Source organism: Centroberyx affinis, unplaced genomic scaffold (genome assembly GCF_046629955.1).
Source record: "Centroberyx affinis isolate AG114_WGS23_722 - 3 ecotype Tasmania unplaced genomic scaffold, CSIRO-AGI_Caff_v1 ptg001776l_1, whole genome shotgun sequence".
In the NCBI taxonomy this organism is placed as follows: Eukaryota; Metazoa; Chordata; class Actinopteri; order Beryciformes; family Berycidae; genus Centroberyx; species Centroberyx affinis.
In genome coordinates this window covers 80,001-102,270 of record NW_027280169.1, presented here as the reverse complement: position 1 = coordinate 102,270, position 22,270 = coordinate 80,001, and the positions used below count along the sequence as shown (strand labels likewise).

The 22,270-nt window shown below is 41.9% G+C and overlaps 1 protein-coding gene across 1 annotated transcript in view; it reads left to right on the top strand.

Annotated features, from left to right (window-relative positions):
- Positions 1-11,397: 11,397 nt before the first annotated feature.
- Positions 11,398-22,270, top strand: part of LOC139652273 (protein EFR3 homolog A-like) — a gene marked incomplete at its 3' end in the record, with an annotated part of 86,695 nt that continues 75,822 nt past the window's right edge. Inside the window, exons 1-2 of the mRNA XM_071529286.1 lie at positions 11,398-11,434; positions 11,725-11,844. Of these exons, the coding sequence (XP_071385387.1) occupies positions 11,835-11,844 (10 nt within the window). The remainder of the gene's footprint in view (positions 11,435-11,724; positions 11,845-22,270) is intronic.

The window sequence follows — 22,270 nt, the reverse complement described above, 5'->3', positions numbered from 1 at the left end:
GCTAATGCTAACACAAGGCCCCAAGACTATCTACCTACCAGTTAGGCTATTTAACTCTTTAATGTTCAAGCATGCCACCAATGCTAACACATGGCTAACCCAGTTAGGCTATCTACCTAATAAGGCGAAAAGTTGCTGTTTCAACTAACATTACCAGAACATTATGGGAAACAAATTTTGCTAGCTGGGTATCTGTTCACAACCAAGAGATACAGTAATCCAATATGGCCGCCAGAGGGGTGTTACATCACCTGAAAGCCCTCTGTAGACAACAACATGATCACTTTGTCCTGACAAGGTCCGTCTGTGCATGTCAGTGTTTATGTGCACAAAGCTACCAGTCAAGCAAGGTTTCTCTACAATAAAGTGACGTTATAAATTACTTTATAGGTGACTGACTGTCTCAAGCTGATCTTCCAGTTTGCCCAGTCAAGTCCCAACATAAATCTGGTCACACCTCTCAGAATCCATCCCTACATTCCTATAGTGAGACAGGACGGTGGCAGTCTGGAGGTTGGAGTGGCTGCCTTGAGACTGAAAGGTTTGAATCCCTGGACCAACTGGGAACATCTGGATGGGGGGAGTGAATGAGTAACACACTCCTCGCACTCAAGAAACGCCCAACTCCCAGTGTTTTTTTTCCTGGAAAGACCTTAGAACAGAAATGAGAAAGACTTAAAGAATTTCATGAAGTGGGTGTGGTTGAATCACTATTGTGTTATACAGAGGTGGAAAGTAACTAAGTACATTTACTCGAATACTGTACTGAAGTACAATTTTGAGGTACTTGTACTTTACTTGAGTATTACCATTTTATACTACTTTATACTTCTACTCCACTACATTTCAGAGGGAAATATTGTACTTTTTACTCCACTACCTTTATTTGATAACTTAAGTTACTAGTTACTTTGCAGATTCAGATTATTAATACAAAATATAATCAACTAATAAATTGTGATGTATTATTATAGATTACTGTAAGCTACCCAGCAGTATATAAATGAGTGGAAATCAGCCCCACCTTTTCCAGCTGCAACATTAAAGTGATGCTTACACATTAATGCATCAATAATTATAATTCAATAATATAATATATACTGTATTATTCTGAAATGGGCCATTCTGCATAATGAGTACTTTTACTTTTGTTGCTTTAAGTACATTTTGATGCTAATACTTTTGTACTTTTAATAAGTAACATTTTGAATGCAGGACTTTTACTTGTAACAGAGTATTTTTATACTGTGGTATTTCTACTTTTACTTAAGTAAACGATCTGAGTACTTCTTCCACCTAACATAGTCAGCAACAGAGAGAAGCTAAACAGACATTTTGAGGACATGCTGAGGATTGTTGCTTTAATATGTCTCTCACATCTCATTTAGAGGGAATATTTAATGGTATTTTATAACCAAGTTCAGTGTATTCTCAATGAGTGGTAGCCTGGAGATTGTAGCAAACAGGCTTGTGACCGGAGAGTTGTCGCTTCGAATCCTCAGACCAGCTGTGAAAATGAGTAACACTTTCCCTTCCTTCAGCAACTGCCCTGGAGCAAGGAGCTGAACCCCCAGCAGCTCAATAAGAGAAGAAAAGATTAAAGTTTCCTGGTCCCTGTGTGGAAAGTTGGTCGTTGCAGCAAGAAAAGTGATAAGATTCAGCGGGGACAAATAGAATATAAAATAAGCAATGAAAACAGTAAAACTAACGTAAACTGCATTGTAGAGTTTATTCAAAGGGTTTTAAAAGGCGGTAGAGTTTTCTCAACCCGAAGCAGAGCATGAAATACTTCAAATAAGGTAAAACATGAAAATCACCAAGATTGGAGGGTTAGGGACACCAGCGACACCAAAATCTCTCTTTAATCTAGTCCAGTCTTGTTTAGCCTTTATCACAGTCGAGTCTCAAAGGGCTTTACATACCATCATGTACCGTACATAATAATAATAATCTTTATTTGTATAGCACCTTTCATACACAACATGCAGCTGCTTTACATCAATAGAAGGCAGATAAAAGACGGCAGATAGAAGGCAGATAAAAGACAGATAAAAAGATAAAATTCATATAAAAGAACAAGCAAAAAGCATTGCATTAAAAGAAACAAATCAAGTAAAATAGAAAGATAAAAGAACACAACAAATACTCTCACTTCTAGATGCACATTGTGAGTGAATCCATATGTTTTTACTACATCACATACTACATATACAGACACAAGCAATAGCCAAATTTACAATCCGATAAATTAAATAGATTTAACATCAATAAGGTAGAATTTCCTGGGCAGCTGCCAGGTGATTGATTGATTGATTGACTTTATTCGATAAATGAAAATACAATATACAAATGTACATACAGTACTAAAATTCATCAGGATATCGCAATAAAGTCACATGACTTATTTCCATTGCGGTCCTGAGGTCTAGGCTAGGAGGCAGGCAGGAAAAGGGAGTGACATGTATATGCTGCTAATATCCCATTTTTACAATAAAAAACAACTAATAAAAACATCAATATTATACAATCATGAAAATAATAAAAAACCACACAAGCTCAGAAACCAGTCCAAACTTAGAAAAGATGTTTCACTATACTGTGGGAACGTGTGTCACTGCATAAATGTCAAGCAGAGCGTTGCTTTGACTTTGAGTCCATCCATCCCTCCCTGGGCCAATAAATAAAGGTTAAAAAACATACTATATTGACCATATCTGTGGGATCGTTCTGCCCGGCGCCCGGCCCGGCCCGGCCCGGCCCGGCCCGGCCCGGCCGAGTCCTCCAGCTGCCGGCCTGTTGCTAAACAGCCATCACACTTCATCACGTCTTTGTGGGAAGCTGAGGACGTTTCACTGGAAGTTAACCTCAAGCAGTCGCTCCTTTCATTACTCTGCTGCACTCACTGCAGGCAGCTGTCTTCCACCCACATGCCCCTTTGAAGTGCAAACTGAGGCTTTTGACAGTACTTTTCACCTCCACCTCTGGGTGCTGGGAGAGGCGTGTGTTGTGTGTGTGTGTGTGTGTGTGTGTGTGTGCAGAGAGAGAGAGAGAGATACAGAGAGAAAGGCAGGCTGATTGCATCTTATGTGTGTGTTTGCTGCGAATATACAATCATCTATTCCCTTTTATGTTGAACGCATCTTCATCACTTTTATGGGAGGAGTGTTTTCATGGGTAAACAATTCAAAGCAAGTGTGTGTGTGCGTGTGTGTGTGTGTGTGTGTGTGTGTGTGTGTGTGTGTGTGTAAGAGGGGAAACACTTCAGATCCTCACACTTGTTTGTGTACAATTTATATTCTGACTCAAAGCAAATGTTTGCATACATTCAAAAGTAATTGTGCTTTCCGAACTGCGGATTTACATTGTTTTTGAATGAAAGAGGCTTTCCAGGTAAATTACAGTGTCATCCCTCTTCCTTGTTGGTGTTTTTTTTTTGTTGTTAAAAAATAAAAATGTATGTTCCCAGCCTTTTCTTCAATTTGTTTCTTTTACTGAGCGAGCTTGTCATTTGAGTGAAGGTGCTTGATAAGTTATGATAATGCCATATTGGATTTTGCAGACAGTAACAAATCCCTCACTGAAAACCCCAGGATAAACCGTCCCAACCGCCCATCCCATCTAATAAAACTGCCTTTCTCTCCCTGTGACTTTAACCTGTTCTTCCCTGCCGCCCCCGCCACTGGCTCCATCATTACAAACGCAGGTTGCACAGCCAAGCTTTGTTCAAACCCACAGAAATGTATTTTAAATTTGAGTCAAGATAACATGTTTTTCAAAGACATCAAATATGTCACGCTACATACAGGGAAATGTGTATATAATGATGCAGATTTTTTCCATTTGATGACGGTGCAGCCATAAAAACATCTTTGGCGTCTTTGAATATTTAATTCAATATAAGCAGCTAGAGCTTCAAGAAAGCGTTGGAACAGCAGATACAGAATATGGATGTAGCTTTGTTGTACAGTTAGGAAAAAAAAAAGTGTCTAACTTTGAAGCTACTTAAGGGGAAATTTAAGGGTAAAGTCAGCTAAAGTCGGGGTACAAGGGGTTAAAGATTGTAGAGTAAATGTAGAAATGTATACTCTTATTCTGGAAGGATGACTCTCCTCCAATCTTTAAGACATTTCTGTCCCAAATATCAGAATTTTTACCAATGGAGAAGTTAACTTTTGAAAAATATAGACGGGGTCAAAGTTTTCAAGATTTATGGAAACCAATACTTTCAAGCATGGAAGTTTTCTCTAAAATGTAATCAATAATATAAGACCTTGGTATTCCTGGTACTAAAAATGATGATATCAGAGCCGTGTCTAATAGACATAGCTCTAACATGAATGTTGCTGCAGAGAGCAGGGGAGGGCCAGAGAACCCTTGGCTGTGATAGGAAACTTTTATAAACATCCCTATTATTATTATTATTATTGTTATTATTATGATTATGGTTATTGTAATTATATTTACTACATTTGCAAAATTTGAAAATTTGTATTTGTATTAACATATCATTTGCATTCATCTTACTCTTTTTTCTTTTTTTTTTTTTTTTTTTTTTTTTTTTTATGTATTATGTTAAAATGTACATTTATTTTTATTATTTTTATTATCATTACCTTTGATTGTAGAGGGGGAGAGGGAGGGATATGAGGGCAAAATTGCATGTCTTTGATTTTGTATATTTTTTTGGCAACTGTGAAATAAATAAAAAATATATATATAAAAAGATTGTAGAGTAGTCCAGCTCGGATGGCAAGGAAGGTGGTAGGTAGGCAGACTCAGCAGACATCTTGAGTTCGCAGAGGTGCATATTTATTTACAGTGTTCGCCATTACACGTGTAACTCAGGCTAAATAACAAAAAAAAATACAAGAAAATAATCTCTGAAAGTTAAATCATAGTAAATCAAACAAACGGCACGTGTTTGTGGCAGCACGGCCTCCCTTCTCCCCCAGGAGCACAAACCCTTCTGAATTTATAGGCGTTCAGTTCACACACAGACTAATTCAGCCAGTACCATAACATACAAAGGTTGACCTACACAGTAACCTTAATACAAGGACATCAAACGATGTTCTTGACTCACATACAAGCTCATTTACACTACTAAACGGCTCATTAAAGGTAAGTAATCTTAACATTACTTTTAGAATGCCTTAAACAAACCCCAAGAAACATTCCTACAAAAAAAAAGAAAACCCTTCCACTTGGTCTGGCCCAGTGATGTCAGCATGACATCACCAATACCATAAAATCAGGAAATGCTGGGCGGGCCCCTTCCCAAACAGTAGTCCCGCATGGTGGGTCTGAACAAAGGAACACACTATGTAAGTATGAACAAAGGAACAAACACTTAAACAATATTCCAACCTGCAACATAATAAAGGTAACTTAAACCAACTTATGGTTGTGTGTTTGCTTTAACTTACTCATGTGCTTTGATGTGAACTGTAACAGAATGCTACCACAAACAAACCCGGGATAGTAAGTGATGCGATGTTACAGAAGCAATAGTGACCACATGGACACATACAGAAATAAGCTGGTGTACTGCATAAGATGACTGTGTAAGGGACAAGTGGTGAGTAGAGGAGAGTTCTCACCCACTTTGTCACAAAGATATCGTCTGAAAGTATCGGCTATCGGCAGCTTTAATCCCAAAATACGGATAGCGATGTCAACGTATATCACACATCACACATACTGTTCGGCTCTGTGTCTGTTCATCAACAAGTAAACCGGCTCTGACTGCTTCTGACTTCCTGCACCACAACAAATCCCTCAGCACCCAGCAGCCTGCCTCTCCTCTCCACCCCTCTTTCTTCCAGCTAATGAGAAAATTGCGCCTGTTTAACGTTTCATTGGCTTCACCTGCCTGCACATTACACTTGTCAATATTCTGCCGAGGATCAGTGCGCACCATTGCCTCCATTACATAAAGAACATTGAATATCAGTGGATGTTTTCCTCTTTAGTGAGTCGGTGCAGCCAGCAGACTGAACTGAGCTGATCTGAGCCGATGTGATGCAACACAGGAAAATGTTGCTTTGTTCTTCTTATTCATGCTACTTACTTTGTTGATGATAGATTAATAAGATTGTTTTTGCAGCCCCATAGCACAAACAGAGCATAATAAAACTGCGGGGGGTTGATAGAGTTGTTGATCAATAATACAAATGACTCGACGATTACTTTGCCAGCTGCTGAGATTTTTCTGTAGTTTTATTATTCCAGTATTTAGCTTGGTGAGATATTAGCTCTTCACTAGATGTTTCTGTTGGAGAGAAATTCTGTGTTTGAACATTTTTTTTTTATTGACAATGGAGACCGAGGTACAGAAACATTTGTAAATATGCAAATTATGACATTACAGATACCATCTCTTTTTTTAAGACTGACAAAAGCAGACAAAAGACAAACATGTAAACATTATGTGAGGAGAAGGGGGAAACAGAAAAGGAGAACTAAAAGAAGAAACAATATATAGTAATAATTCAACATATAAAACGGCAGTAGTATCTATATATAAATATAGCCTATATATAAACTAATAATAAAATAAAACAAATAAATAAATAGGATCGATAGTAATAATAATTAAAATAAGTAAGTAAAAATAATAAGAATATGCTTGGTGATACAGCAGTGCATATAAAAACCAAAAATAAGTTAATATGTAATAATAACAATAATAATAATAATGATAATGAGGACGATAATAAAGATTGTTGGAGAGAAATTCTATCGATGTTGTTGCAATTCCTGCTGAACACCAATAGAGTTCGATAATGGTCATTGATTACTTCATACCTGTTAATATTCCAGGGATACAGGAATGTTTCATTACTTATTACTGTCTGGGAGTTATTGTTAGATCAGGAGTTTACTCCTTTCTTCTACTACCTTTTCCTCTCCTCCTCTACCTCCTCCTCTCCTCCACTACTTCTTCCTCTCCTCAACTACCTCCTCCTTTCCTCCACTACCTCCTCCTTTCCTCCTCTACCTCCTTCTTTCCTCCACTACCTCCTCCTTTCCTCCTCTACCTCCTTCTTTCCTCCACTACCTCCTCCTTTCCTCCTCTACCTCTGCCTTTCCTCCACCACCACCTCCTACCTCCTCCTTTCCTCCTGTACCTCCTCCTTTCCTCCACTACCTCCTCCTTTCCTCCTCTACCTCCTTCTTTCCTCCACTACCTCCTCCTTTCCTCCTCTACCTCCTTCTTTCCTCCACCACCACCTCCTACCTCCTCCTTTCCTCCTCTACCTCCTCCTTTCCTCCACTACTTCTTCCTCTCCTCCTCTACCTCCTTCTTTCCTCCACTACCTCCTCCTTTCCTCCTCTACCTCCTTCTTTCCTCCACCACCTCCTCCACCACCTCCTCCTACCGCCTCCTTTCCTCCTCTACCTCCTCCTTTCCTCCACTACCTCCTCCTTTCCTCCTCTACCTCCTCCTTTCCTCCACTACCTCCTCCTTTCCTCCTCTACCTCTGCCTTTCCTCCACCACCTCCTCCTACCTCCTCCTTTCCTCCTCTACCTCCTCCTTTCCTCCACTACCTCCTCCTTTCCTCCACTACCTCCTCCTTTCCTCCTCTACCTCCTCCTTCCCTCCTCTACCTCTGCCTTTCCTCCTCTACCTCCTCCTTTCCTCCTCTACCTCCTCCTTTCCTCCACTACCTCCTCCTTTCCTCTACTACCTCCTCCTTTCCTCCTCTACCTCTTCCTTTCCTCCACTACCTCCTCCTTTGATCCACTGCCTCCTCCTTTCCTCCACTACCTCCTCCTTTCCTCCACTACCTCCTCCTACCTCCTCCACTACCTCCGCCTCTCCTCCTCCTCCTTTCCTCCTCCTCAACTACCTCCTCCTCTCCTCCACTACCTCCTCCTTTCCTCCACTACTTCCTCCTTTCCTTCACTACCTCCTCCTTTCCTCCATTATCTCCTCCTTTCCTCCACTACCTCCTCCTTTCCTCCTCCTCTCCTCCTCTACCTCTTCCTTTCCTCCACTACCTCCTCCTTTGATCCACTACCTCCTCCTTTCCTCCACTACCTCCGCCTCTTCTCCTCTACCTCCTCCTTTCCTCCACTACTTCCTCCTTTCCTTCACTACCTCCTCCTTTCCTCCAATACCTCCTCCTTTCCTCCACTACCTCCTCCTTTCCTCCAATACCTCCTCCTTTTCTCCACTACCTCCTCCTTTCCTCCTCTACCTCCTCCTTTCCTCCTCCTCTCCTCAACTACCTCCTCCTCTCCTCCACTACCTCCTCCTTTCCTCCACTACTTCCTCCTTTCCTCCACTACTGCCTCCTTTCCTCCACTACCTCCTCCTTTCCTCCACTGCCTCCTTCTTTCCTCCTCTACCTCCTATTTTCCTCCACTACCTCCTCCTCTTCTCAACCACCTCCTCCTTTCCTCCTCTACCTCCTCCCTTTCCTGCTGTACCTCCTCCTTTCCTCCACTACCTCCTTCTTTCCTCCACTACCTCCTCCTTTCCTCTTCCTTTCCTCCTCTACCTCCTCCTTTCCTCCACTACCTCCTTCTTTCCTCCACTACTTCCTCCTTTCCTCTTCCTTTCCTCCTCCACTACCTCTTCCTTTCCTCCACTACTTCCTCCTTTCCTCCACTACCTCCTCCTTTCTTCCTCCTTTCCTCAACTACCTCCTTCTTTCCTCCACTGTGGCCACGCCCAGTATGTGACATCACTGGTAAAACTTAAACTTAAGGCAAACATAAGACCATAAGGAGTAATTGTATGTTGGATGGGCCTTTTTAATTCCAGTATCTTACAAAAGCAATGTTGCAACAGTTGTTGGGATTGGGCCAGTAAGACAATTCTTTCACCAATATGGGTTAAAGGAGAAAAAAAGGTTCATCCATGACAAATAAAAGTCATGTGATGTCAAATGAATCTGATCAAATGAACATCAGCAGGAGTTTTTTAAATGTCGTTAACCTTTATTTAACCAGGTTAGTCCCACTGAGATCAAGGATCTCTGCCAACAGAGCAGCACCGAGACAATCATAACAACAACATTAAAAAAAAAAAAAAAAAAAATTAAAGCTTATATGTTTCGGGCTCCTTCTGGTTGGAATAAATTACCTGTAAATATCCGTTCTCTGTCATCATTTTGCTTATTTAAAAATGTTTTGTTTTCTCATCTTAAAACAGATTCCATATTGATCCTTTTCTTTCTTACTGATTGTGTCTAGTCTAAGGTTTTTTCTTTCTTTTGTTGTTGTTTGTTTGGTTGTTTGTTGTTTGTTTTGTCATTGTTGTGTTATATATTATTGTGTCGTGTACTGTTCTGTTTTCCATTTGTTTTGTGAGTATTTGTTTGGGACCCCCTTGAAAACGAGATGATACATCTCAAGGGGTTTATCCTGATATAATACATTTTTAAATAAATAAAAAGTCACAAAACAGTCAAAATCACGCAAGAGAGTGAGTCAAAACAGTGTATAAAATCAAATAACACAAAATATAAAAGAAAGCACCAAGTAAAATCAGTCTGATATAAAACCAGCAGGTTCTTGGGCTAAATAAAATCCCAGTCATATAATTACAGAGAGCAAAGTAAAATCTAAGCTCCAATATGAAACCAGCAGGTTCATGGGAGTCAAAACCTGTTTAACTCTTGAACTGGGCGGCTCCCAGTGTGAGCGTGTAGAGCAGTGTGGATGTGAAGCCGGGCGGGGCTGAACCAGCATGCTGCTCAGTGAAAAGCCTCCGCTGGTTAAATAACAGTTTAAAACATTGTCCCTTCATGGCCACTGTAGCGCTCAGAGAGGCTTCTGCTGTCTGACAGTGAAGTGTCGCTCAGCTCCACCGACTGCTAAATCTGTTTGTGTTTGGTCAGTAATGACAACATGTCCCGCCAGCCATGTTTAAACCCCCCAACCCCCCCCCCCCCCCCCGGGTCCTGGCATGCGGATGCCCCTGCAGATTAATTGCAGGAACAGGATGATTTTTGGGCGGGTGGCGGCTGCAGGCCGGCGTCAGTCATTTGACTTTTAACTGACGCCTGGCGCGCCATCTGTGGGGCCAAAGCTCTTAATCAGCTCTAAGTCCGTTGGACGGCCCAGCAAAGGTCCTTAAGAGCTTAAAAAGCACAACCCCCCCGCCCTCTTGCCCCCCATACACTTTCACACGCTTTAAAACATCAGAGTTATTTCAAGGAAAGTTCTGGATAATTACTGTCTGTTGGTCATTTGTGGTTGACTGGACTCACTGAGCTTATCTTCTTGTGCGATCATAACTGAATGACAATCCATCAGTATTTGTCTCCTTTGGTAACTGTGTGTGGTGTCTGATGCAGTGCCATGAGTGTGTATGTGGCCCCTGTGGGAATTGAACCCCTAACCCTGGTCGCTTTAGTGCCTTGCTCTGCTGAACTAAACAGGACGGCTAACTGCCTTCATAAGAGTGTGGAGGGACAGAGAGGCATCAGGAAAACAATGAAATCTTAAAAAAAAAAAAACATTTATTAATGCTGTCATTTTGAAAAAAGCTTAATATATAAGATTATGAATTCCTAAAACCAGTCTGGAATAACCTCTTGTCTAATATTGCTGTTACTGTACACAGTGAAGCCCATTAGACTGCTGGATTGACCTTAATTAGCAACTTAACTATCAAGCAAAGTGCCACTGATAAAGAAGAGACTGTGTTCTACAGCAGGAGGGATTCACTGTGACAGGTACCTGGTTGCTGCCTTACTTCAGACACAAACGAACACAAACAATAAATAAATAAATAAATAAATAGTAACACTGAAAAGTTTGTCAATTAAAAATATTTGTGATTTATGCAGATATTTATGGATATTTAGCATGTTTGCAGCCACAACAACTGAAATAAATAAATAAATAAATGAATAAATGAATAAATAAATAGATAAATGTCATTATCATCAAAAGATTTACCAGTTAAAAAAAATAAGTTTTCACAAATCTGCAGCCAACACAAGAAAAACTAGGCTATAACAGAAATAAAATAAATAAGAATAACATTCTTCTTAATAATAATAATAACAATAATAATGATAATTAGTGCTATTATTGTTATTATTATTTATTTTGTTTTTATTAGATATAATAAAATAATTACATAAAATACATATATTTAATAATTTGTAAGTATGAAAAACGTCTTTCAGTCAAAAACAGTGGAAAAAATATTGCAACATTTAAAAACTCTGCTTATTAGCCTATATTTTTTGGACTCCATACCTTGGTGCGGAGCTCCATAGTAACAGCACCGTGTGTGTGTGTGCGTGTGTGCGCGTGCGTGTGTGTGTGTGTGTGTGTGTTCGCTCGGGCTCGGGCTCGGGCTCAGCTCAGCAGCAGCTCTTACTTCCGTGTTGTCCTCAACGTAAAGCAGCTCCAACAGGAAGCGCTGTAGTGATCTGTCGGTTAATCTGTCCCCGGGGCTGTTTACAGGTATTTCACACACCGCACGGCCTGCTCACCTCACGTCACACACTACCGTATCGATATATTTCCTTATTAACAATAGACTAATAACACGCCGCAATAACGTACGGACTGTAATGAGACGGTTAATAACACTGCGGCTAATTCCGTGTGACAGGCGGAGGCGCTGAGTGTCTCCCAGCCAGATTCACATTCAGACCGCAGGCTGCTGTAATCACACTGTAGCTCATTACTGTGACTGAAGCGGGCAGTGGGGCTGTCGTGTGAACTCACACACAGCTGATTTCATGTTGCAGTGAGCTCGTCCCCATGCCAAACCAAGTGAGGAGGAGGCAGAAGAAGCTACATGGAGGCTAACTAACCCGGGACCGACTAACAGAGGAACTGCGCTACATTAGCCCCCGAAATGCCAGCCGGTAAGCTGTGTGTGTGTGTGTGTGTGTGTGTGTGTGTGTGTGTGTGAGTGTGAGAGAGAAAGAGTGTGTGAATGTATGTTGAAGGCACAAGGAAGAATGGCACAAACATGTATACAGGCTAAGTGTTGCGTTTACTGTCACTTGTGTTGAAGACGCAAGGAGAATGGGGCAAACCCATGAAAGCTCAGTGCTGCGTTTACTGTCACTGCTTGGGTGTGTGTGTGTGTGTGTGTGTGTGTGTGTGTGCTGGCAAGACTTGCACAATCATATAGGCTAAGTGTTGCGTTTACTGTCACTGAGTCACAGTTGGCAGTAATTGCGTTGAAGACACAAGAACGATTTGGACAAACGTATGGAACACAGTGCTGCGTTTACTGTCTCTGCTTGGGTGTGTGTGTGTGTGCTGACGATACAATTTGCAGGAATTGCACAATCATATAGGCTAAGTGTTGCGTTTACTGTCACTGTTGTTGGCATTTGCCTCTAATTGTGAAAAATGGGACAAACATGTAAAAGCTTAGTGCTGTGTTTACTGTCACTGCCTGTGTGTGTGTGTGTGTGTGTGTGTGTGTGTGTGTGTGTGTGTTTGTGAGTGTGAAAGTGTGTGTTGAAGACACAGGAAGAGTTGCACAAACATGTATAGGCTAAGCGTTGTGTTTACTGTCACTGAGTTGCGTTGAATAATTGTGTTGAAGACACAAGAAGAATTGGAGAAACGTATGAAACTCAGTGCTGCGTTTACTGTCACTGCTTGTGTGTGTGTGTGTGTGTGTGTGTGTGTGTGTGTGTGTGTGCTGACGATACAATTGGCAAAAATTGCACAATCATGTATAGGTTCAGTGGTGCGTTTACTGTCACTGTTGTTGACATCTGCCACAAATTGTGAAGAATGGGACAAACATGTAAAAGCTCAGTGCTGCATTTACTGTCACGTGTGTGTGTGTGTGTGTGTGTGTGTGTGTGTGTTGAAGACATAGGAACAGTTGCATAAAGATATACAGGCCAAGTGTTGTGTTTAATGTCACTGTGTAGCAGTTGCCACTAAGAAGAATTGGACAAACGCATAAAAGCTCCGTGCTGCGTTTACTGTCACTGCTTGTGTGTGTGTGTGTGTGTAGAATGCTGTTTGTGAACAATGAATTGCCATTTAACTTTTGACATACTATCTCCTTTTTGATAATTTTGTGTTTACTGTGCCTTACGGGAGCAAACCACCAAGCTGAATTCCTTGTGTTTGTGCAAACTCACTAGGCTAATAAAACCGATTCTGATTCTTCTGATTGTGATATCAGTACTGAAACGTTACACAGCTCTGTCCCCTGCAAAGACCCGTCTGCTAATAGTCTGTGTGTGTGTGTTGGAGCGATATGTGTCCAAACCAACCAGCAGTCAAGTTGAATTGGACAGCAGTGCAGGGAAAAGCTCAGCTGTTGACATTGTGCACAGTGTTTGTCCTGCGGTGTGACAACTTGAGTCCTGCCACACTGACATATGGTATGCAACACAGTCTGAAGCTCTGGGGCCGGATTCACAAAACCCTCTTAAGAAAAAAGAATCTTCTTAAGTGCCACTTTTTTCTTGACTTTAGTCGTAAGAAAAAAAATAGGAAAAACATAGAAAATAGGAAGAAATAGGAAAACTTGAAATGAAAGTTGTCAAATTTGTTCTAGATTTTTTTCTTAACTTTAAGACGGCCCTTCACCTGTCTTAAAACTCCTACAGTGAAAAGGTAAGCCTCTAATATCATATATTTAAACACATTTTAGACAAGTAGGTTATAGTTCAAAGTCTTCATAGGTTCCCCTACACCTAACATTAAGATGAACATTTATTGTAAAGCTTTATTTGGTGTAGGGCCAGGTAGGCCTCTGTCTCATGTCTGTTGAAAATAAGCTGCAAATTTTACAGTTACCAACAGCAACCAATGTTTAAATCTTTGCCCTAGTTGCTCTAAATAGGTTTTTCCCCAATTGTTTTGTAGATGGAAGCACTTTGGGTTGCCTCCTAGCCTTGTCTCCTAGCCTGCTAGCCTTGTCTCCTAGCCTGCTAGCCTTGTCTCCTAGCCTTGTCTCCTAGCCTCCTAGCCTTGTCTCCTAGCCTCAATGGCAGTAAGCCTAAAGTTTATTAACCAGAATTAATTCAGGCCCTATTTTGAGAAGTTCTTAAGTAGGAAAAGAAAAAAAAAGGAAAAGAAAATTGTAAGAAATTAGACTGTTACTAAGAAAATACTGAGGAATTGCACTTAAGAGCCTTCTTAAGAACTTTCTAAAATGTCCTCTTATGTAATTTCTTAAGATCTATCTTAAGAACACATTGGTGAATCCGGCCCCTGACCTACAATCCACACTGTGGCTTAACTTAATCAGGAGCTGAGAATTCCTGGAATATCTTGGAATTTGGAGAGAGGGGTATTCCACACAGGGAAAGCCAGGGAATTCAGTAAATGTTCGGAGAATATCGGGGAGTTTTAACAAATGGAATCTGGCAGAATGTATTTTCCAATTTGTTTCACACATTCACCGCATCAGATGGTTTTCAGCCCAACTGGAGTGGAAACCAGACTGAGAAAAAAAAACAACATTAACAATTCAGGAATGAAGGGAACAACAGGAAGGAAAGAGATTTTTTTTTTGGAGAAGTCACATCAGGGCAGCATGTGGAATCCCTGAAATATGCTCCAAATGCTGTAGCTAGTTAGTGAAGGGGCTCCCAAAGTATTTGTTTTAAAGTCCAGGACCACCAGAGAGCTAGACCTAAGATAAAAGACATCTGATAAAGGCTTAGGCTAGTCCCATCTGAGGAGACCATCTTCTTGTGAATGAAGTAACAGTGATTCTCCTCTTTCTGTCTGTCCTGCTGCTTCTGAAGCCGATGCTGTGCTGCAAATCCTGTTAAAGCCGATGCAAGACAAACATAATTCCTGCTGATCTTGTTGGAGGATCTCAGCGCCTGTATGAGCGATCAGACCGCCTCTAAATCCTCAGATTCCCTCAGCCGCCTCTCGCTCTCTCACCACAGTCATCATCGTTGTTCTCTGAGTTTCTGTCACTCCTGTTTTCGTTTTTTACCGCTTTAATCTCCCCGCACCCCCCCCCCCCCTGCGGTGCGGAGTGTAAATTAACGAACAATACGAGGCCACAGTATACCCAAAAGTGTTTCACTCTGCTTCTATTTCAGGGGAAATTAGACTTTGTTGTAAGCGCAGAGCAGCCTTTCATCTGCTCCGCTAGCCGCTCTGGCAGGTGACCAGCCGCCGCGTGGAGCCGGTTCCATCCTAAAAACCTAGTTGGCTGCTGAAGCTGCTGAAAGTAGGGAGAGAAAACTGAGGCGCTGGGGCCGGCGCCCAAAAAAAAGTTAGTTTCCAGTCCTAATTAGAAGACCGATGAAGGAGAAATTCCTGTAGAGTTTGGAGCAGTGGGTGGTGAGGTGGTGTTTCAGTGTTTCAGTGTGTGTTAGGTGGTGTTTCAGTGTTTCAGTGTGTGGTGTTTCAGTGTTTCAGTGGGTGGTGAGGTGGTGTTTCAGTGTTGAGGTGGGTGTTGAGGTGGCGTTTCAGTGTTTCAGTGGGTGTTGAGGTGGCGTTTCAGTGTTTCAGTGTGTGTTAGGTGGTGTTTCAGTGTTTCAGTGGGTGGTGAGGTAGTGTTTCAGCGTGTGGTGAGGTGGTGTTTCAGTGTTTCAGTGTGTGGTGAGGTGGTGTTTCAGTGTTTCAGTGGGTGGTGAGGTGGTGTTTCAGTGTTTCAGTGGGTGGTGAGGTGGTGTTTCAGTGTTTCAGTGGGTGGTGAGGTGGTGTTTCAGTGGGTGTTAGGTGGTGTTTCAGTGTGTGGTGAGGTGGTGTTTCAGTGTTTCAGTGGGTGGTGAGGTGGTGTTTCAGTGTTTCAGTGGGTGGTGAGGTGGTGTTTCAGTGTTTCAGTGGGTGGTGAGGTGGTGTTTCAGTGTTTCAGTGTTTCAGTGTGTGGTGAGGTGGTGTTTCAGTGTTTCAGTGTTTCAGTGGGTGGTGAGGTGGTGTTTCAGTGTTTCAGTGGGTGGTGAGGTGGTGTTTCAGTGTTTCAGTGTTTCAGTGTGTGGTGAGGTGGTGTTTCAGTGTTTCAGTGGGTGGTGAGGTGGTGTTTCAGTGTTTCAGTGGGTGGTGAGGTGGTGTTTCAGTGTTTCAGTGTGTGTTGGGTGGTGTTTCAGTGTTTCAGTGTGTGGTGGGTGGTGTTTCAGTGTTTCAGTGTGTGGTGGGTGGTGTTTCAGTGTTTCAGTGTGTGGTGAGGTGGTGTTTCAGTGTGTGGTGAGGTGGTGTTTCAGTGTTTCAGTGTGTGGTGGGTGGTATCAGTGTGGTGGATCTGGACGGAGGCGTTTGGCTGCAGGTGGTGTCTGGCTCTTGAAGGACTCTCCACCCCTCCAGGCCTCCAGGCTTCCAGGCTATAATTACTCTCCATGGTCGACTGTCAGCTGATTGCATTAGCAGTAATATGATAATTCCGCACATTCTGCCGCACTGGCCCATAAGAGATCAATACTGAGCGCTATTGATCTCTTATGGGCCAGTGCGGCAGAATGTGTGTGTGTGTGTGTGTGTGTGTGTGTGTGTGTGTGTTTGAATAGAACAGTGAATTCGACAAATATATACTATAAATAGGGCTCAAATTAATGTTCATCCCATTGAACCACATGGTAATGTCAGGGTGTGATGTCAAACAAAACTGAATTTTTCAAATAATATTCCTCATTTTAGTTTTTAAATAAAATGTGCTCGTTATCATCGTTTTAATCAGCAGAATTGTGTCATGATTTCTCAAAATCACCATATCATCACCGTATGATTCCACTGAAAGATGATAAACCATAATATTGAATTATCGCCCAGCCATATCTATAAATAGGCCTAATATATATATAGGCTCAGTGCTTGCATGTAGTGTCACTGCTCTTGATAATTTGTATGAGGTTTGTGTGTTTAAGGCACAGGAAGGATTGGACGAGCATGTATCTCTTTTGTTGTGTGAAAACCTTGTAACTCCAAGGTTGGTGATCTTCATATTTTTAACATAAATTGAAGGGTTGCACCTTCTTCTGTGGGTTGAGGAAGTTGTACGACCTTTCGGCTGATGAAACCCTTTCAAAACTCAAGAGGACGAACTCTGAAATCCACGGTGGAAACGCTGGAAACGAGGCTGTTTTTCTTCAATCTCTGAACCCATCGTCTATCAGTCTGACGACGATTAGACTCTGGGGGTGACGGCCAATATATATACATACATATCCTTTATTTAACCAGGTAAAAGTCTCATTGAGATTAAAATATCTTTTTCAAGAGTGACCTGGCCAAGAGAGCAGCATAAACATTGTTAGAACAAATAGACACAAACAATACAAACAGACAAATACAACTGTCACACACTACAAACGAGAGAACACAGTATCCAGTTAATATGCAATACAAGGTCAAGGACAAAAATCCAGTTATGATGCATAAACAGGTACAATTTCTCTAAAACGATTTCAGTGAAAATTTAGGAGCAATCACACTGACCAAGAGTATTATTTTCTCGATCCTTTAAAATTGACTTAAATTCCCCCATAGTGATCAGCTCTGACAAGTTCAGGTCCTTCTGTACATTATTCCAGGAAGAAGGGGCAGCGTGTTTAAAAGCTTTTTTTTGCCTGATTCTGTTCTAACTCTGGGGACCAACATCTGTAGAATATCATGAGAGCACAGACCATATTGATTTTGGTTTTTACACATGTATGTACACTGATAAGGAGGAACCAGCCCAAGGAGAGATTTATATATAAAAGCCAACCGATGCGAAAGGAATATTTGGGGGTTTCCGGTGTAGCCGGCGGACATCCGGGCCGATTAGCAACTTGAGACGCGAGAACGGAGTCGAAGTTGAGAGACGACGTCTCATATGCAGATATCTGTTCATAGAGATTAGCCGAAATGTCGTCCGGACCTAAAACACCTACAGAAAGTATCGATGTTTGTGTTTTGTGTGGAGAAACGTTCGACTCTCGCGTCTCAAGTCGCTAATCGGACTGTAAACAATGACCGGTGCATGGAAGAGGAAGTCTTGGCCCGGATGTCCGCTGGCTACACCGGAAACCCCCAAATATTGGCCGTCGCCCCCAGAGTCTAATCAGTCGTCAGACAGATAGACGATGGGTTCAGAGATTGGACCTTCTTCTATGGGTCGAGGAAGTTGTACGACATTTCGGCTGATGAAACTCTTTCAAAACTCATCGGACGAACTCTAAAATCCACGGTGGAAACGCTGGAATCAAGGCTGTTTTTCTTAGATCCTGGAGAGTTGACATGTTGGAGATACGAGCTTTCCACCCGACAGTGACGGACATAAGCTCAGTGTCTGTTTACTGTTACTGCTGTTGATAATTGTGCCTCTAATATTAAGTGTGTGTGTGTGTGTGTGTGTGTGTGTGTGTGTGTGTTTGAGTCAGCTGGACTGGGACAACTAGAGGCTCGGCGGTGTGTGAAGTGTCACAGCTTTTAATAATCGCCGCTAATTGTGTGTGTGTGTGTGTGTGTGTGTGTGCATGCATGTGTGTTGGACAAATGGCATGCCAATGAACATGCCATTAATAACTGGCAGCAGTTGTGTGAAGTGTGTGTGTGTGTGTGTGTGTGTGTGTGTGTGTGTGTGTGTGTTTGAGACGGAGAGAGAGAGAGAGAGAGAGAGAGAGAGAGAGAGAGAAATTGGACAAACATTCAGTGTATTGGCTCAGCGCTGCATTTAGTGTCACTGCTATTAATAATCGACACTGATTTTCTGTGTGTGTGTGTGTGTGTGTGTGTGTGTGTGTGTGTGTGCGTGTGTGTGTGTGTGTCTTGCTGCTCCAGTTCTAAGCTCTCACTCCTGGGTGTGTGTTGTGGTCTGGAGGCTCTCATTATCCTCAAAGTGTTAACCACCTCAATTAAGTCATTATGTAGGACAAACCCGGCCTCGTTCCCTTCACTCACACACGCACACACACACACACACACGCACACACACACACGCACACACACACACACACACACACACACACACACACACACACACACACCAGCCTGGTGTGTGTTGGTACATCTTGGCATGCTGTTTATAGACAGAAGGATGAATAGATACACAGACAGATAGATTGGTTGGTTGATAGATTGATAGATAGATGGATACACTACCAGTCAAAAGTTTGGACACACCACCTTTTTCTTTATTTTTACTAGTAAAGACTCAAAAATATGAAATAACACAAATGGAATTATGCAGTGACCAATAACAGTTACAGGCCTGGAATTAAGTCATTTTTAGGGCAAGGCCACTTTGTCCTTTGATAAATACAAATTTATCGGGGCATCGCGGCCAAAATGTAGGGCACCAAGGCCAAAACCAATGGTTATTAAAATCCTTTTTTCCGTCCTTTTTCCTCAACAAAATAAATATCCTAATAGAAAAATGAAGTGCTGCAGTGTGATCCAGCTCATATGTCAGATGGCTCAGACTGTTAGTTACATGTCCAGTAACACATGATAACGTAAGTGTAACCCAGGTTATTTTTTGTAGCTACAAATTACAGATGTCCCCTAAACGCCTCACAACATGCAGACTATCGGTAGACGCTACATTTTACCGATGTTCCCTAAACGCCTCATATGCGGGCTACTGCTACTGATAGAGTTTTTGCTGCTCTCAACCCAGTTCATTTTTTTATATTCTTCATTACAGCGGCTAATTACCCGCTGTACATTTAAACTGACTCTAGTTCTGCTCAAGCTCTCATAGCTCTCTCTCTCTCTCTCTCTCCTTCTGTTAGCGACTTTCCCGTTAATCCCACAGTTGTTTACACGCTTTTCAGATCTGCTAGTTACTTAGCTTAGCAGTTAGCGATAGCTTCTCTCTCTCCCTCTCAGTTTAATTAATAATTAGCTGTTAATGTTTACGTTAACGTTACACATATATTTGCTGGAGTGGGAGAAATCTGGCACTACTGTTGATGTCCAGCGTGATGACGGAGACTCTGGGAAACGTGAGTTTGTTTATTTGCTGCGTCACATGTAGTTTTAAATGAGGAAATCCACAACTTTCTTTTAAGGCACAACAGCCACTTCAAAACAGGACATGCCAAACTGGCCGTGTGGAGAGTTAATTTTAGAAGGGGCATTACGGCCACACTCCGGGGCATCCATGACACTGGCTGTTTGGCCGTGGTATAATTCCTGCCCTGTTTTAGATTCTTTGCCTTGATGGAAAGGCAAAGGCTTTGGAAAGAAATTCATACATAGGATCAACTTCACTATTTATATTTGTCTAAGAAACACATTTCAAGCCTTGAAGCAGAAGCCTTTAGATCAAAATGGCTTTAAGAGAATGAGAAACAGAACATTTAATCAGGTGGGTCCAGACTGTTGACTGGATGGATGGATGGATGGATGGATAGATGGATAGAGAGATAGATAGATAGATAGATGAGAGATGGATGGATGGATCCCCACAGGGAAATAGTTCTTCCTTTCCCCATAATTTAGCAGAGAGTTCTCCACTTCCAGACAGAAGCTGTGTTTACATTAGAGATGGATGGACGAGCCGTTATCCGTCCTCAGGATTTTCTGTCTGTCTCCCGGTGGGACGCTCCGGCTGCGCTGCTGAAATTGTATAATTTACATTTGAGGCGTGACGTGCTGGATTTCCAAACCGTCTGTTATAACGATGGGGTGAAACTGTGACTGCTGGGGGGGGGGGGGCTTCAGTCTGTGTAGAGTCGTCACGTCTCTGAACAGTCTGAGGAAAACGTTGCTAACTGAGCGTTGGCCTGCCAGCAGCTTGAGGAACCAGTCTCCAAAAGTCTGATTGTTTTTCTACAAACACAGAAACGATGGCCGAGGTCGACTGGAAAAGTCTACATGTAGAAGATAAATCACCTAGTGCTGAAACGGTTTGTTGATCGATTATAATTCGACTTATAATCGACTAATCGTTTGTCATTTATCATTGTCATTTATTATACAAGTAAAAATACCAAACATTTGCTGGTTCCAGCTTCACAAACGAGTAATTTTTTAAGAAAAATAAGTCAAAATTCTCTGATTCCAGCTTCTTAAATGTGAATATTTTCTGGTTTCTTTCCTCCTCTATGACAGTAAACTGAATATCTTTGGGTTGTGGACAAAACAAGACATTTGAGGACGTCATCTTGGGCTTTGGGAAACACTGATCCACATTTTTCACCATTTTCTGACATTTTATAGAACAAACAACTAATCGATTAATCGAGAAACTAATCGACAGATTAATCAACAGTGAAAATAATGGTTAGTTGCCCTACTGTATTTACTACATCATTTGTCCACTCTTCCTTGTGCGATATCTCAGTCACCGCTGATCCGATTTGGACAAAACTTGAGGAAATGATGCATCTTAGGGACGCCGCGATCGATCGGCCAGCAATCGGAATCGGCCGATATTCAGTATAAATATGAGATCGGAGAATTCGATAATGCTTTATAGTCGCCAATTGCAAAAACCGATCGATGATGCAAAACACGTGAGCCGGCACAGTCCGTCACGCCCGCTACCCTCATTTAACTCTCTGCTTATTTAATGCATCAATTCATCTCATGCCATGTGTGTTTGTTTCCATAACGCTCTGCAGTCTGCAGGCTGTCCGGAGCTGAACTGGATGACGGTCCAGACCCTGACAGAGGAGAGGCAACTGAAAAGTCTCATTTCTCTCTCTCTTAAGAACATTCACTTACACAAAAACAAAAGACTGAAACGGATATATATCTTCGGAGGGAGTCTCCATTTATTTAACTGACTCAACAACAGGCAAGTGGCAACAGTCTGAGTCTTGTGCTTCGGTTTTCTCACTAAATCATGCTGCACTACAGAACGCACATGGTTTTGTTTGCATAATGATCAAGTAAATATTGAGGTAGAAAAAAAGAAAATGTGGATACTTTTAACCAGGACTAAATTTGATGGATGAAATGTATGTAAAATGGAAACCGTTAGACCTATAATACTGCTATACCAGCTGCTATAACAAAACAACAAAGCGGTATGGCCGATCGGTATGGGCAGATATGGCTCATAGACGTCATCCCTAATGCATCTCACCACTGCATTCCAGCTTGAAACTGATTGGCTGAAGGGGAAACTACAGTTACAGCTCAAAACAAGCTGACGTGTGTTTCTGATTGGCCCAGACGTGTTGCTGTCGCCTCGTTGCTCTGTCCGTAGGGCTGGGCAATATATTGATATTATATCGATATCATGATATGAGACTAGATATCGTCTTAGATTTTGGATATCGTAATATCGTGATATGGCATAAGTGTCTTTTCCTGGTTTTAAAGGCTGCATTACAGTAAAGTGATGTCATTTTCTGAACTTACCAGACTGTTCTAGCTGTTCTATTATTTGCCTTTACCCACTTAGTAATTATATCC